Source organism: Macrotis lagotis, chromosome 1, assembly GCF_037893015.1.
Source record: "Macrotis lagotis isolate mMagLag1 chromosome 1, bilby.v1.9.chrom.fasta, whole genome shotgun sequence".
Taxonomy (NCBI): domain Eukaryota; kingdom Metazoa; phylum Chordata; class Mammalia; order Peramelemorphia; family Peramelidae; genus Macrotis; species Macrotis lagotis.
The window spans coordinates 735,340,803-735,358,415 of NC_133658.1; the positions used below are offsets into that span (position 1 = coordinate 735,340,803).

Below are 17,613 nucleotides of genomic sequence, written 5' to 3' on the forward strand. Positions count from 1 at the left end.
GACCTATATTGGTTGAGAATCTAAAAATACTGCTTCTAGTTTAAAAGAATACACATTATGTATAATATCCATATATGTATATTTATATACACATATTTGATCACATGTGACCATGGAGACAAAGGGCAAGGACAACCATCAGAAGGCTATATTCAATATTTCAATTCAATATGTATTGCCTGTTGAAAGATAGGTTCTGTAGTTCCCTCATCTTAAAATGTTCACCTGCTCACAATTCCACCTGTTCACAATTCCTCCTCTATTTTCACCTTGATATTCTTGCTTTAAAACAAATTCATTAAAATTATTTGAACATTTAGACTTCAGTCCCAACATCTTTGACATATTCAATTATGCCTGTTTATAATAGTATGTGTATATAATATCATATATATGTCTATAATTTAATTGCATGCAATACATATATAATTTAATATTTATACATACATACATAACTGTGAAGAAGTTAATGTGTGCATCTAATGTATTCACAAGATCACTAAAAAAAGGAGAAATGGTTTACTTGAATATAACTTGATTTATAAGATGATGGATTTTGTCATTTCCATCTACGGTTTCCTTTCCTTTTCTTTACCATTTCAGGTATAGATCTAAATGCTTTCTTCAAGGGAAAAAGGACCAGGTAGCTGATGCATCCCCAACTCAAGGTTCCAATGTCTTCGGATGGGGTTGGAGGTAGGGAGGGAAGGGAAATAACTGAAAAGGGGGGGGGGGTAGCTGTGCAGAAGTAGAAGCCTATTTACTTTCTCTCCATCTACTCCAGTCATTGTCAAATAGTCAGGGGGAGTATGTTGTTCCTTTAATTTAAACCCCTGTGGGCCCTGGAAAGGTAAAACCGGCTAATGTTTCATGTAGAAAGTGTCCCTAAGGAAAATGCCTTGCCTCCAGCTGTGAAACTGATTAATGGTCTTAAACCCCCAAGAGCCTCCGCAGGCTGCAGTAATTGCTATTTCAGGAGAGTAAAGGGGAAAAAAGGTGTATGTTGTGTTGAAGAAGAGTGGGAAGTGGTTGTGATTAAGAGAACATTTTTCTTCATATTCTCAAAATAGGTGGAAAGGATGGATCCTGGGGAAAGAGATATATGAGTAAACATGACATTATTTTATTTCATAATTAGAGCAATTTTTCCTAAAGGCTGCAGAAAGTTACCAAATTTATCAAAAAGTTTGTTTTCGAGTTCCTCAAGATATCATGAAACTAAGAAAAGACCATTGAATCAGTCAGCCTACTTTTCAGTGCAATTGTTTTCATGCTAGGATGAAGTCTCTAGAGGACACAGTAATTACATCTAGAAATTTTGCTCAGAATACATTGACTCAGAACGACTTTGCAAAGTAGCCTTGGGTGCAAGTGACTGTTCAGAACTGAATTTTTCTTCCAACTTCATTACTTTGTATGACACTGGGTTGAGGAAGTTCAATTGGTATTGGTGAGCGAATATCTAAGAGAAAGAGGAAAAATACCAGTTTAAACAATGTTCCATTCCAAGCAGAGTAAAACTTAAATATTTCTTCTGTCTCTCCACTCTCCCAGGAAGCAAATTGGAACTGGTTGATTATTTGAGAATCCTTGAGAAGTCACATGTGAAACTTGATCTGAGACCTGAATTGTAAGTTCTATATCCATGTATAATTGTATCTGTCTTTCTGTCTTTGTATTTCCAAGATTATACAACTTAGAGCTGGAAGAGACCCTGCCAGAGAAAGGAATGCCTCCTACAGTCAACCACAGCTACCCTTTATTCTTCGAGAAATCATTTTAAAATCCTCGCGACATTCCTTTCCTATAGTGCTGCTCTTAAAATTCAATTTCATTTTTTCAGCTTCAGAGGAAGATGCAAGCATGCCCTTGAGAGCCTTCTGTTCTCAAATCTACTTACCATAAAAATGATGAGGTTCTAAGGTCCAAGTGCTTTCCCCACTATTTTGGTGACTATTCACATGTCTAAGGAGGGGAAGACCAATAGGTTTTACAATTGAAAAACCAGAGCTAAAATTGTAAAGAGAAAATACAAACCCATCATTCTGACAAATTCACACACAACACTAGAAATTAAAGTTCCCTTAATGACTTCTGGGAAAGAAACACAACCACCTGAAGAACAGGTTTCTCCTGCCATCTGGTGTCAACTGAGCAGAACTGCAAAGGTATTAGAATAAAAAATTACAATTTCACTATTTTAGGGGATAAAGATAGTCCTTAGTTTACATGTTTATAAATTAATTCTCATACCTGCATCTTCTGGGCTTTTACTTTTCCAATTAACTTTTTATTAACTCAAATGTCTATCCAAATATGAGAAAGCAGGCAATAACCAATCTTGATCCTAGGGAATAGATGCTGAATTATTCTTCCCTAATATCGGTAGAGGTGGGGGACCACAAGAACGAAGTTTTGAACACATAGTTGGATGAATTTGTTTTGGCTTAGTTGTTTTTCTTTCTAACAAGGGAATGTTTCAAGAGGAGGGATAATACTGGAAATGTCTGTGGTAGAAAAGACAAGTTATCAATAAATCTTTAAAAAGAGATCACTGAGGAAACAGTAGCCCTGGGAGTCAGCATAGTACCTACAAGTCTTGAATACAACACTAAATTTCCCTGCGTCTTTCTCCATCTGTTCATTGAAACATCTTCCTCTCCCTACTATACAAAGATACAGGAGATCAAGGGAATAGAAAGAACTATATGTAGTAAGGAAAGTGATTAGGAAGAAGGAAAATGTTAAGATATAAATAACTTCAAACTTAATTATAGACTCTTACTTGTAGGAATAATAGAAAAGGAGCAAGAACAGAGGAGATTATAGAGTAAGGAAGCAGAATAAAATGAAAATAAAGGAAAGCTAAAATGAAATTACCTTACAGAACATTATAAAACAATTCTAGATGAACAAGATTTCAAGGATTATGAGGGGTAGAGACAAGGACTAGACCTGTCACTTGTAAAGGGATTTCTGAATTGTTAAATTCCCTCTGAATTTTGAAATTTGAAGCGACTTGCTCAGGGTCACCTAGCCAATGTGAGTCCGAGGAGCTCCGGATGGCACTCTATTCACTACACATGCAGGCAGGCTCACGTTATGTGTTGGAAATAACATTCAAGAAAACAGGTGTCTCTGTGAAGAAAATCTAATAGTTGAGGAAATTAAGGGAAGATAGGAAATCCTCACTTATAGGGAAATGCAAAATAAATGAAATCTAGCAAAGGAATAAATAAAAGCTATATATAAATGTATATACATTCATTTTATCTTTAATTCTAGCAGTTCTAAAAATTGGGTATTTCTAAATGAACAGAATTCAATTCTTTAACAATTCATCAATAAGAGAAATTTAAAAAAAAGATTATTTATCAATGATTTCTACATACCCCCAAAATCATTTTAAGAAACTTTTTTAGTATAATTGAGAAATCCAAATTTATTTGAATTAAATACTTTATACTATATATATGTAAGGTAGTCTATTAACCACTGTTTCCTACTTTTAACACAGGTAGCCCAGTTAAATATTTGTCAAAATGCTTTTTTTATAGAAACCAACAAATATATCTATATAGTTTTGCATAATTCCAAAATAACTTATAGTTGTAAGCTATTTGAGATAATACATTTGCATAAGCATTTTAAGGATGTTTATAACTAGGCAGCTAGGCTACAAATTAAATTACACATCAATAATACTAAAGTAGATTAGTATTGCCTTTTAATGCAGACTTCTGATTCCATCAGTATATGGCACATTTGGTACAAAAATTCCCAGTATATATGGCTATACCTAGGCAACTTATGGGTAACTTAAAAGCTTTCAGTTACTTGAGGAGCTGGGAGGTTGTGATTTGTTCAGGGTCACAGTATATGTAGGAAGGACTTACCTCCATGTATCCCTGATTCCAAGAGTAGTCATCATGGTACCTTTCCTACAGTAATATTAAAAGGCCCAATATTATATAGCACCTCTAGAGATTTAGATAAAAGAAATCACTGTTATCTTCTGGGAATCAATGATTATTTAGTCCAGAATTGGGATGTCAAATACAGATAAAAAACCCACTATTGACTAAAAACAAAAAAAACCCCTCACAAATTAGCATTGTTTTATCACATTTTATTTTTGTTGAACATTTTCTAATTCATTTTAATTCAGGAGTTTTGTAGGCTGTAGTTGATCCATGAGCCTTGAGTCTGACACCTGTTTCATTCCATACAGAAAAGTTGACTAGCTTTAATTCTCAAAATGTGAGAAAGGCTACATGGAGACAATGGGTTCAATTGAACCCACTATTTCTTAGCAAGTATACAGTCTTTATCTCTTTGCCCTTTAAGTACAAAGTTTCAAGAAGGTTAAAATTAGTAAAATGGAATATGGCTCTAATCTTAAATTTATCCCATTCAATAGCTTTTGTTCAAGACTTAGATAAAAAACATGTAAACTTTTACTAATTGTACTTGCCTCACAAGGGAGACACAGCATTAATATGTTAGGTAACCAAAAAAGAAAAAAAAATCAAGCGCCAGGCTAGATCCTAGATACAAATTAAAAAACAAGTGTCTGTATGCAAAGGGCTTACATTCTATTGGCAGGAAAACAATATATACATAGGTAAGTATAAAGTATCATGCAAAGGGTTGGGGTATGTCAGGGAAGTGAGGAACATTGATAACTGGAGTAATCAGAAATGTCTTCTAGGAAGTGGTCCTTGATACAAGATCTGGAGGACATTAGAGGGCTTGAGATTCAAGAGTTCTGAAAGAGCATACCAGTCATGAGGGACAGGCATCTTCCACAAGGGCATCATGTCTGAGAACAAGTAGGCTGGAATTTGGACAGTATGAGACTTCATTTGTCTCCAGCCTGGCTTCCCTGATATGTTGAAGCCAGATTATGAAAGCCTATAAATAACAAAGGAGTTTGTATTTTGTCCTAGAAGCAGATAGTGAGAAAGTGACCTACTTCTTTTAAAAGCATGATCAGAACAGAATTCCAAGTTTCAATATGGAAGCTACAGGAATAATGGAGGGGGGAGGTCAAAGGCAGGGAATTCAAGCAGGAAAATAAGGACTTGGAGTTACAGCTGAGTGAGAGGATGGGAGAGTACAAAGACTAGAGAAGTTGTGGAGGTAAATTAAACAAGATGGGGGTGGGTGGTCAGTCACAGACAGGGACAAATGCTGTGCTAAGCAGCAACAGAGATCAAAGGCAGTGCCTACCCTCAAGAAGTTCGCAAATGGAGGATAAGTACAAACTATATACAAGAAAAACAGGGAATATTTAACATAGAGAAAGGTCTCCTCTAGAAAATGGGATTTCTGTTGGGACTTAACATAGCAGACTGCCAGAGAAGGGGCCTGGAGCCTAAGGATAGAGTGTCTTGTTCATGGAACATCAGGAGCCCAGTCACTGGACTGAAGGTACAGGAAAGGAATAAGGGATAAGACCGACTGAAGTGGGGAAAGAGACAGCTTATGAAGGACTCTATTACAACTAATGGATTGGAGGACAGAGGTCTTGTCAGTTAAGAACTGAAGACTCCTGGATTTCAAACCTAGGTAACTGGAAAAATGATTGACACCCTGAACATAAATAATTAAATTGGGAGGGAGAATTTGTGAGGGAAAATAGTGAGTTGTTTCAGACATGATGAATTTGAGATGCCTATTGGACATCCAAGAACAGATCAGATCTGTGGAAATGGTACTCAGGAGATTATGGTTGGTAGATTTGAGTCAACTATAGAAATGAATCAACAAAAACCAAGAGATAGGTAGAATCAGCAAAATGACTACATTTAATTTGTAAAAATTAATAAAAATCAGTGAGAAAAGAAATGCAAGATCTAGAAGTGGCCACATGTAAAATTAATCTAAAAAAACCTTAACTAATTTAAGAGATGTATTTTCATGAACTGATGCAATATGAAATAAATAGAATCTGAATAACATACCAAATGTCAATGTAAATAAGAATAAGAAACCAATAGAAACAATGTAGTGAAAACATAATGAACAAAAAAAAATATAAGACAATATTAGCCTTCATAGCAAGGCAGCCTGGTATAGCAAGCAATACTAAGCTCAATTATTACCACTTAGGTATATTTTGTAAATCCATGCTTAAGCAATAGTCCACAATTAGACATTTCCAAATGTCAACTTCTTACACTGATAAAATCACAAGTTCTGTCATTTTCAACATATTGGTTACCTTTGCTGAATTGTTTTCCCCCTTTTCTATTCACTTTTATAATGGCTTGCTCACCAGGACCAGAAGGAAAGAGCTCTGGAAAAATAAATCAAACACTTTTTTTTTTAAATGGTGTTGTTCAGTCATTTTTTTCCAGTTGTGTCCAATTCTCTATGACCCCATTTGGTGTTTCTTGGCAAAAATACTTGAGTGGTTTGCCATTTCCTTCTCCAGCTCATTTTACAGATGAGGAAACTGAAGCAAAAAAAGGGTTAGGTGACTTGCCTAGGGTTACAGATAGTTAAATGTCTGAGGCCACATTTGAACATAGGAAATGAGTCTGATTCTAGGCCTGTAACTATCTACTGTGTCACCTACCTGTTCCTAAAAGTATAGTTCTATAATTCCAAAGAAGTAGTTTATAATTCTAACAATTTCCAAAAATAAAATTTTAGCCATAGATCACAATCCACTTTTGGTTTGCAAGTATAAGAGGTGTTTTTTTTTTAAACTTAAGAGTAGTTACTTTACTCAGGAAAAGGGGGAAGGACTTGATAGCTGTCTCCAAATATTTCCTATATCTACCACATAAAAAGGACTAGACTTGTTCCACTTGGTCCCATAGGGCAGAACTAGGAACAAGTGGAAACTACAATTTATGGGGAAAAAAAAAATCCTGCTGCCCATACTAATGAAAGCAGAATAATGCTAGGGAGAAGGGGTATGGAGAGGGTAGCTTTCTCCTCAGTAGAAATCTTCAGGCAAAGGTCAGCTTTAGGCATTGTTGTAAGGGGAATTCTTTTTAGGAACAGGTTAGACTATATGATCTGAGACTGATTTTATTTTTTCTATCTTAGAGCAATTGCAAACAAGAAACAGATTTCTGGTGTGATTTGTCATCTCAACTTCTAGTGTCTCTTCTATCTCTATTATTATGTAATTCTGATTCTGGGGATGTGGTTCAATAGTATAAATGACTGCAAACAGCAAAAAACAAACAAACAAACAAACACCAAACAAGAAATGAGAAAAACCACTCTGAAAATCGCCTGAGAATATAACCATACCACAATTACATGGAATTAAAGGTGCTAATCCAAACTGGAGTCATCAGAAATTGCAGAAGTGTCAGATTCTTCTGATACAATCTAATACCATATTCAATCTAAAAATGTTTAACTGTTGTTAGTATCTACAAATGATTTTATCTGGGTATATTTTCCACATTGATGGTATTCAATACAAAATGGTAAAGAGATAACTAATCAGTAAGATATATTTTAATCATTAAAAAAGTTTTACTGATCAAAAATACTGATTATTCATTTTTTAAAAGTGGTCATACCTTAAACTGCTTACAAGCTTAAATGCAACTTCCTTCATTATATCATCATAAATCACTTAAGATTACATAATGAAATATTCCAGTACTCAAAATGGAAGCAATATAGACAGGAGGACATAAATTCCAGTTTTACCATTGTGAATGCCTATTGTGTGAGACAGTCTCAGGTTTTCATTTTAAATAATAATCATAAAAGATGGTAGGATCAAACGAAGGACTTTCCATTGAGGTCATAACTTCCCTTTGTCTTCCAGAGGTGGAGGAAATCGGTTTTCAGAAATACTAAGTTATTTTTACCCAAACTCATAGTCAGTGGGAAGAGTAGGAGTCTGAACCATTCTTTGTCTAAATTCAATGCTTTCCCACTGTACCACATAGACTACAAGTTTCTACCAAATTTATAATTCTTATAGAACTTCAAAAAAATCCAATCCAATAAATATTTATTAAATACTATGCGTAAGTCATTATGAATACATACTACCAAAGTAAAATAAGGTAATTTTCAGATAATTCATATCAATTTGAAATAGGGTTAAAGTAAAGCTCAAGTCTTCTTTGAGACCATTCTATTACATCTAATAATGGCATATTTTATCCCATTTGTGTGTGTGTGTATAATACACATACATATACATACATATATATATATCACATCATATATACAACAAAACCCACCTTAGCATGTATGCTTTAATATAAACACTGATCAACTGGACTACTAGCTGCTTCCCCTGCTCTGCTTGTCTCCTATTTCCTAATTTTCATCTTACAGAGGAAACCAAAGGCCAAATGATGCAACCAACCAACTGGTATTCTCAATGTCAGAACCTGGCTTTGATGCTAACAATGCTCATTCTTGAAATATATTCCTCTCCATGTCTGCTGAAATCCTCCAAGTCTCAACTTAGGTGCTACTGCTTCCGGTATCTCTTGATCCTCTTACCTGATAAAATGTAACCAAAGTCCTGTTTCAACAGAGCAATATTTACATACATGAATAAGAGTCAGAAGACACCAGTTGTAACCTCAGTTCTTCTATTTACTACCTAAATGAGCTTGGCCCATTCACTTAACCTGTGAACTGGATGGCTTATCTGTAAAAGGGGGAAGTTAAGGGGGAAGCTAGGTGGTGCAGTGGATAGAGCACAGGCCTTGGGGTCAGTAGTACATGAGTTCAAATCCTGCCTTAAGACATTTAATAATTGCCTAGTTGTGTGATCTTGGGAAAGTCACTTAACCCCATTGCCATAAATAAATTTAAAAAAATTTTTAAATAAGGAAGTAGTTAATAACTAGTAAACTAAGGCCCCTTTGGCCCTAAAGTGTAGGGTATTCCTTTGTATTATTTATGTACATATATCTGTCTTCAGGAGGCCAGAGATTGCAATTTTTCATGTGTCCCTGTGTCTTGGTCCTTGCACATAGTGTTTCCATTTCTGTCAAATTCAGTATCAATTTTCTTGGCTAGTGGTTAGTCATAATTCCTTTTCTGCTAGTCCTCCTATGACTGGATTCTAGCTGACTTCTAACATGTAACAAGTTAACTATTTCCATGACAGATCCTAGGTAACTTTCCACATAAGGTTACCGTTCAAGAGTGGTACCAATTCCTGAATCTACATATTCTATGCCCTTAACCATAGCATCCTCAAAGTCAACCAAATATTTTTAAAATCCTTGCAAAGCTATTTTTTGACTCTTAAGGATAATCAACAAAGCAAAAAGGAAGAATGTTTAATTTAAGCAAAATTGGAACCATAAACTAGATTGTATGTATAATTTGTCAAAAGTACTTCCTTTTCATTCAATTTTCTAATTAATTTTTTCTTTTGGTCTAGCTAAGAAAACAAAGAACGCCTCCCTGGCACACCACATAAAAAATCTGTCCATTTCTGTCCTCTCCCCCACAAGGGTGTATCTTTGGAAACATAATGCTATAGCTTCTCTTCTGTTGACACAATGACAACAAGTAAATATGACATTTAGCAAAGCAGGGAAATTTAGCAGCCATGCCAAGGGGGCGGCCCTCAAGCAATAAGGCAGAAACAACCTTTTACCCTTCTTTTACAGACATCTCCAATACAGTGTGCAAAAGATGAGAGCCAAGTACTAAATTTCTTGCTTAAGAAAAGCAACACTAAAAATCATTTCCCAAAACAAGAAATATCAAAATCAAGATGATGGCAGGTTTATCTGAATCTCTCCTTGAACCAAGAAAAGTTGCATATGCTACTAAGGAAGAATGTTTGGGAGACTTCTGACCAAGGTATAATTCAAGGTTCTCAACCCTTGGGGATATTTTTGCTTAATTTGTATGATTTCAAGAGTGCTATATAAGGACACCACTCTTAGATGTGCAAACTAAGAAATACAAATGAACAAATCTATCTTGTTCTAAAAATGAATATCCACAAAGCAAAACATGGCCCACTATGGTAGTACTTAGTGTAACAGGACTTATCTTGTTCCCAAAAAAGGCAACATTTACGTTCAAAGAAAAAAAAATGACATGATACTTGCTTTGTTATGAGTAACCAGGAGACAGATGTGGAAGATACAAAAAAGAAGCTCTAACCAATTAATAAAACACAAGTTGACCAATCCAACTAAGAGGATAAAATTCTAAGTGTACCAGCAAATTTTCATATTAATGGGTAAGAAGTGATAGCTTTAAGGGTTTGAAGCACTGATGTAATAAATTTTATTGTTTACACAATGGTAGGTGCTGGACAAAGTGCAGACAATGTAGACAATGGCAGCACATTTAAGATTCTCACAAATGGTACAAGAATTCCAGTGGCTCAACATTTTAAAATGTAACATCTTAAAAAAAATGAAGCAGTAACAAAGAATTGCAAATACCCAGATTGTTTTTTGCAGTCCAAAGCAATACACCTTGTAAAGAAAAGTTTGGTTTGAACGCAATGCTTAATTATGATTCATGTTCAAAAAACAAGCCACACACTTTTTCTATATATCCCTCTCCTTAATCTCAGATTCAGTAACTAAAGTGAAAGCAATTTTAGTACTAAAAAAAGTATAAATCCTTTTCTTTTAAATGCATCAAGGAAGATATTCTAATTCAATGAAGACCAATCACTGTATGTAGAACCATTTCAAACATACAAAATGGTATTAGACAACATTGTTACAATCAAAAGCAACTGACATCATACTAGAAAAAAAAAATATATATATATATATTCAACACTAGTTTTAGGAAAAAAGTCACCTTGGAGAAAATGATTAAGTAAATATTCAATTTGATGCACATTATATACAAAACCCTTCTATATAAAAAAGTACATTACTGTCAATGAAGTCCCATACTCACATTCCATCTGATACCTGTACTTGCAAGATAACTCAAGGTTTGTTGGTAGAAGCTATTATTTTTGTAATAAATCTCAGATAAGTTGCTCACTCCTTAAAAGGGTTTCCCCTCCAATCTCCATCACTTTACTTTAGAAACACTACACAAATTTGATTTGACATTATTAGTATGTTATAACATGGAGTTAGAAAGACTAGGGGTAGTTTAGAGGCTGATAAGAATGAATATTTTACTCTCAAAATATACTATTTCTCTATTCCATATAAAGCAGTTACTTAAGACACTGAGGGCTGATAAAAAGCCACATCTTTTTGGTGTTAATGTCAGTAGTCCTATGTGAAAAAAACTCCATATTGAAATGGTTAGAAAACTTGTCATTAGAGTAATAGTCAGTGCATCCATCACCTGCATAGAATTGGGAATTTTGGCTTCACAGTTCTTTGCCCCTAAACCAGTGGTCTAGATTTTTAATTATTCTCCTGAAATTCAGTCATAGAAAAAAAAATAAAGAAAACTTTTAAAACCTCATTATCACACAGGATGTTGATCAATATAGAAACAGATATGGTTTTAAAAGCTTTTTGCATATGCCACAGGATCGGATGATGTGAGTCCTCTCTTTGGAGTGGCTATGGAAGGTGATGGCAGAAATGTAGAGGGAAGAAAAAAACTAAGCAATGAAATAGACAGGCAAAGGTTTGTTAGCAATGGACTGCAAGTAGTGTGGCTCTGAAGACAAAAACATGGAAAAGAAAATACTCAAAAAGGGTAGAGATAATATTGAGGCAAGGTTTGTATGTGTGTAAATATATCTTTTAATATGTATACACATGTGTGCATTATGCTGTATATATTTACATATATATTCACAGAAATGCCCTGCAGTAGATTCCAAAAGGCCTTCTCAAAGAACAGAAATTATGAACTTTTTATATCTATACTAGAATATATATATATATATATATATATATACACAAGGAACAAATATGCATCAATTTCTATGAATAAGACTTATTGACAAAAACACTGCTAATATTAGGCTAAATAAATGGTTTTACAAGCTTTCTCAGTGATATCATCAAAACATTTCTAAAGCTAGGAACTGAAATAATAAAATTACACAAATGGGTTATAATATGAACAAGAAAATAGCTATTCTTCATGACTGATGCAGATACAATTTAAATTTCAGAGTAGGGAAATATATCAAAACCAAAACCTTAGGATGCAATTTAATTGTTGCATCAGTTTCTAGAAAAAGTAGATTTATAGAATAACAGAGTGGCTGCAGCTTGTACTGTCCCACCCACCCAAATGTTTATCTTTTTCCTCTTTTGTTTCCAGCAGGCAGTTTCTTCAGCTGAAGGAGCTGTCCTCCTGTTCCAAATCCTGCAGAGGCAGGATTGGACACCCCGAATGTCAGGCCAGCTGATGCTGTGATGCCAGGATTGCTGAAGTTAAACCCAGTTGTACTTGAGCTGCCAAAGCCTTGTGTGTAGGGGAGAAAATATTTATATCAGAAGTTAAATCAAAACAACAACTTCATATATTTCTTGGAAAAAAAAATAACTGGTATCTGAAAGAACTGAGAGAAATTTAAACAGTTCAGTAATCCCAGACTACTAAACTTCTAACATGTGGCATTAAGCAAGAAAAATCTTTCTAGAACCAGACATTAAGCACATGCAGAACAGGCCCAAGGCCTTGTTTCTTAAGAACTACCACAAGCACTTTGACAATGTGTGAAAAAAGTGAGACTTAGCTTAAACCATCAATCTCGTACAATTCCCCTTCTACATCCAAGTAGCCCACCACCACACACAATGACTAGTTTAAAGGGACAAACTGAAAAGATGAATAATTTTGCAAGTCTGGTTTGATATAATTACCTTTGGGTAATTAAGATGACATGACATTCTAGTTGAGATAATCATACCACCACTATCATCTTCAGGACAGCAATCCTCACAGCCCTCAAAATGGAAAAGCATTATGACTTGGCTTAGTAAGCTAGCTGGACATGTCCATTTGAACTTTTTTGAAAGCAAACAGGTATCAATACAAGTTGTTTTAGGGACATGCTATTTATTCTCAAAAATTAAATATTTAAGGATCCATATAACAACAATCATTAGTTACAAATTTTTAAAAGTTATATGTAACTTGAGGCCTTGTATTAATGGCTGTCAAGATTTATATTCCAAAATAAATAGTTAAATCTTAATAGAAAGAAATACTGATCCTTTAGGCATAGACTTATGGAATAATTATGGTTTCTCATGAATTAAATCCAAATGGAACATTGAGATGCTAAATGTCTTATTTTTTTGAAGAGAAATCCTTCCACAGAAAGATCTATGGGTGAATATTATTAAATATTTGGCTGCAATTTCACTATACATTTGTTAGGCTGATCTAAACTATTTCAAACAAAATAGGTGTTCAAAAGACTTGCTGCTTAACATAAAGGTCAGTAGGTGGTACAATGGATAAAGGACCAGATCTAGTGATGGGGAGACTAGGGTTCCAATTCCTAGCTTTGTGACCCTGGAAAAATCACTAAACCTCTTTTAACTTCAGTTTCCTCATCCATAAAATGGGAATTATAACATTATCCACATGCCAAGATTGTTATGAGGATAAAAGGAGATAACATTTGAAAAATGCTCTGCAAACCATAAAGAATTAGTTATATAAATAAATATTACAATTATCACAAAAGAAGAGTATAATTAGGTAATTAAGTTAAGAAATTTGAAAAATCTGACATTTAGAAGAGGCAGAACAAAGATTAAAATTTATGTAAATATATTCTTGCATAATATAAATATAGGGTGAAACTGAGAGTGATCTTTTTTAGAATAGATGGGAAAAGTCATATTTAGATCTTTAAATCAAATTCTTTACATTTTTCTAAAATTCAGACACAAACAAACCTGCACTAAGACTTCCTGAGGGTTTATTTGTTGTTCCAAATCCAAATGTGGAGGCCCCTGTGGTGCTGCTTCCAAAACCAGAGCTAGTTCCAAATCCTAGTGGAAGGTGGTAGAGAAACATATAATGGCACATAAAAAGATAGGTTAAAAGTGACTAACAAATAAAAAATCTAAAATTGTCAGAAGTTTTAAAAATATTTCATAAGTATATAAATGTATATAAAGTATATAAGTAAGGTTATTTCAAAACTTGTTTAGCAGTTTGTACTTATGGAACTGTTGAAATGAGTACATACAAAATGCTTCTATACTTAGTAGTTGTCATTTGCTCAAATAAGTGATGCATAGACCAAGTTTTCTTTAATTAGAAGATATAAGAAAACAATCAAACTAATTTTGAATTAAACAACCTGTTTAGATTCCATATTATTAATCCATTCACATTTTAGATAAAAATATAGGTTAACTGATCAAGAACGGGAACAATCACATTCATTAGTGTCCATATCAAATGGGCTAGAGATTTTTAATTAACACCATAGGCTCACTCTAGCTTATTAGACACAAAAGTTATCTCCCTCTTTTAAATTATTACATTTAATGAAATTAGATTCTCTAGATCATGAGCATGGTACATATCACTATTAGAAAACTCAGTATTTACAGATTTTTTTCAAATGTTAAAAGCTGTTTTATTATGCTTTTAAGCTTGCAAAAAAATCAACTAAATAGGAAATCCGTATTACAATTCTCATTTCTTTATGAAATCCAATTAGTTTTCATCTGCTTTGTTTAAACAGAACTAATGCAAAAAAAGCGTTTCTATGTAGACAATAAAACCATTTTACAAATACAAATAGTATTTTTTCCCCAAGCATTTAAACTGCACAAGGAATTAAAGATTTCTGTAAGGTCATGTATCAGAAAACCAACTGTTCAACAAACCTAACAAGTTATGTAACAAATTATTTTAAATTTTTACAGTATGTAAAATTTATTGGTTCACAAAACTTTCTGAGCAGAAAAGTTAATTCAAATACTAACTCTGATGCTTAGCATTAAAGTTATTTGTAATAGCCATGAAAGAAAATTATAAAAATTCTATGTTTTCATTAGTTATAGCAATTTAAAATTTCATTCCCTAAGGAAAAATTGTTTTGTGAACCATAACATGAGGGAACGATGCTATATAGAAACATATTTATTCACAGTATGATCAACTCTCAATTCACCATGCCAAACATATTGAAATACATTTTTTTTAATTTTTACATTGGATCTTCTTATGGCTTAATGTTTAAGCATGCACATGGATAATCAGGCATACAACAAAGAACTGTGCTTCATGGGCAGAATGAAGCTACAACACAAAAATGACCATAGATAATCTGCAAAGCTGGTAACCAAGTATTACTCTGTGTAGTATAAATAAGTTAATAACTAAATTTAATTTATAAGTTGTTCCATTTTTATTTCCTTTAATAAAATATTTCATTACTTAAAATGTCCCCTTTACTACAAATGAGAATTTTAGTTTAATTAAAACTAAGAGAAAACAGGGCTCCAAGTGGTCTCTAAGACTAATTAATATAATTTTAAGTGTTACTTTATATATTGACCTCCCTCACCTTTTTGTATTGAATTTTCATTGCCTCAATAATCATCTATTTGCTTTCTATGAAGCTATCACTGTAAGACATTACTAAGTTTGGAGAATCTTTCTTGCCAGAGCGAATTTAAACTTCTGTAATATCAGAAGATTCTCTTATAAAATTTTCACTATTACCAATTCATATATATAAAGGTTAAAGAAAACATTAGAAAAGTTAAAGTGTACCTCCAAGATTTGAAGAACCTAAGCCACTTGATTGCAAGCCAGTGCCAATACCTGAGCCGAATGGTGTTCCAAAACTAACTCCCAGAGATGGCTGTGGCCCTGGTATAAAAAAAAAGAAAATGGGGAAAAAAGCTTGCCTTACTCTTTCAAGATTTAAGTTTCTTTATCTTAAGAGTGAACATTAATTGTTTTTAGACAAATTTCATTAAAAATTTTAAAACCTGAATCTCAAAAATTTTCTCACATCTAACTTATCTTTTCTACAGGATAAACCTAAGATGAAAATTTGAAAATCAAAACTAGAAAATTAAAACAGTATTACCACATGGAAAAGAAATTACAAAGTATATAAATATAAGCCATCTAACCTAACAATTATACACCAAAATAATGAAAATATTTAATGTATTATCAACTAAAATCTTATTGGTTTAATTCTTAAATTATCTAGCTAGCTTTCTTACTCACCTTTTAGCAAAACTAGATAGTGAATCAAGTGTAGAATTTCATGGTTTTTGTTCTTTACTAAAAGAAACTTTCATTACTGTTACTGTCAGATCTTATTTTTGCAAAAATTCAGATGCCAACACTATAAAACTATCATGTTACTTACTAGGAGTGAAAACCAAAAATTTGGTATGGTTTTGCATTTGAAACATCAAGTTGTAGATGTACAATAAATGGATAAAAAACAAGACAATGTTTTATTTTATTAAATTTATTGTTCATTTTAAAGCAAATCAATTACACAGTAACATGACAATTCAAACTTGTTCACAAAAAGTGATAACCGAGTTCTGTTGTTAAGTTCTGCTACATTACACCAATCCATAGTTAAATTATTCAAATTACCTGATTAATAAATATGATAGATTAATAAACATTTACAAAGGCACAGTTGTGTACCTTGACCAATTCAATAAATACATTCAAGATTTCAATTCAGAAACTTTTCCCCATAATTTTGGAAAATACCTCAGATCAAGAAATTCCTTTCTCATCTGTTAGTTTATAGTTTAGGCTGAGTGTGGTGAGGACAGAAATAAACTAGCCTCTCCTTTGAACAGTATTAGTGACCCAGAATACAAAAGTCTAAAAATCTCTCAGTCTGATAAATGATTTATGAAAATGATTCGACAGGTTTTCTGCACAGTACAATCTTCATTGTCTTGTCATTTTCAAACACAGTGATCAGCGCATCTGAAAGCATGGGAATGGGGTTCACCAAAACAAAACACACATAAAAAAAAGTCTTCAAGTTGTCCAATGCAGAATAAGATTTGTATATTCAAAAAGTAGTGTTAAAATATAAAGTAGTCATGGGTAACCATAGCTGAGAAACTTTGTTCTGTCTAAATAATGAGAAAAACTGAATTTTCCAAATGAACTGTAAACATAAAAAAGTAACACAACTGATAGCAGCCAGGGCCCTTACACTACTCCTTTTAAAAATAAGTTAAAAAATTACTTTTTACATCCATTTTTTGAGATTCAAATATCTGCTTAGTGGCTCTTTTAAAAAACTGATATCACATATAAATAAACTAAAGACAATTTCATAATTTGAACAAAATATGCAGAAAACATATGTCCAGTTTCTTCAAGTTTAAGGGAAGGCCTCAAGTTACACATTAATAGGAGGCACTGCTGGTGGAAGACCAAGTATAATAAAAACACCACATCCCTCAGCCCTCCAAATCAAGATATTTATCAAATAAAACATGCTGTTTTTGTTGTTTTTGTGTATATTTTAAGACCAGCAGAACATTGTTATTCTAAATATCAACAGTCAAGCTATAGGTAAAAAAACAGAATCAATCCCTAAAACTGACAAAATTTTCCATTTGTACAACAGATATAAGATACTTCAGTTAATTTTGCACTTTAACATAAAATTCTGAAGGCAACATCATTTATAATCTAGTAGACAAATGTACATCATTTTCAAATAGT

The 17,613-nt window shown here is 33.2% G+C and overlaps 1 protein-coding gene across 3 annotated transcripts in view; it reads right to left on the reverse strand.

The window, feature by feature from the left end:
• Window positions 1–624: 624 nt before the first annotated feature.
• The window catches only part of NUP58 (nucleoporin 58), a 79,387-nt gene continuing 62,398 nt past the window's right edge, over window positions 625–17,613 (reverse strand). For 2 of the 3 annotated variants that reach the window (XM_074216190.1, XM_074216191.1), the window contains exons 14-16: window positions 15,661–15,759; window positions 13,824–13,919; window positions 12,107–12,375 (exon numbers count right to left, since the gene is read on the reverse strand). In XM_074216190.1, coding sequence (XP_074072291.1) covers window positions 12,206–12,375; window positions 13,824–13,919; window positions 15,661–15,759 — 365 coding nt within the window. In that variant the 3' untranslated portion in view covers window positions 12,107–12,205. Of the gene's footprint in view, window positions 1,463–12,106; window positions 12,376–13,823; window positions 13,920–15,660; window positions 15,760–17,613 lie in introns of those variants that run through there. The other variant, XM_074216192.1, reaches the window with a different exon arrangement.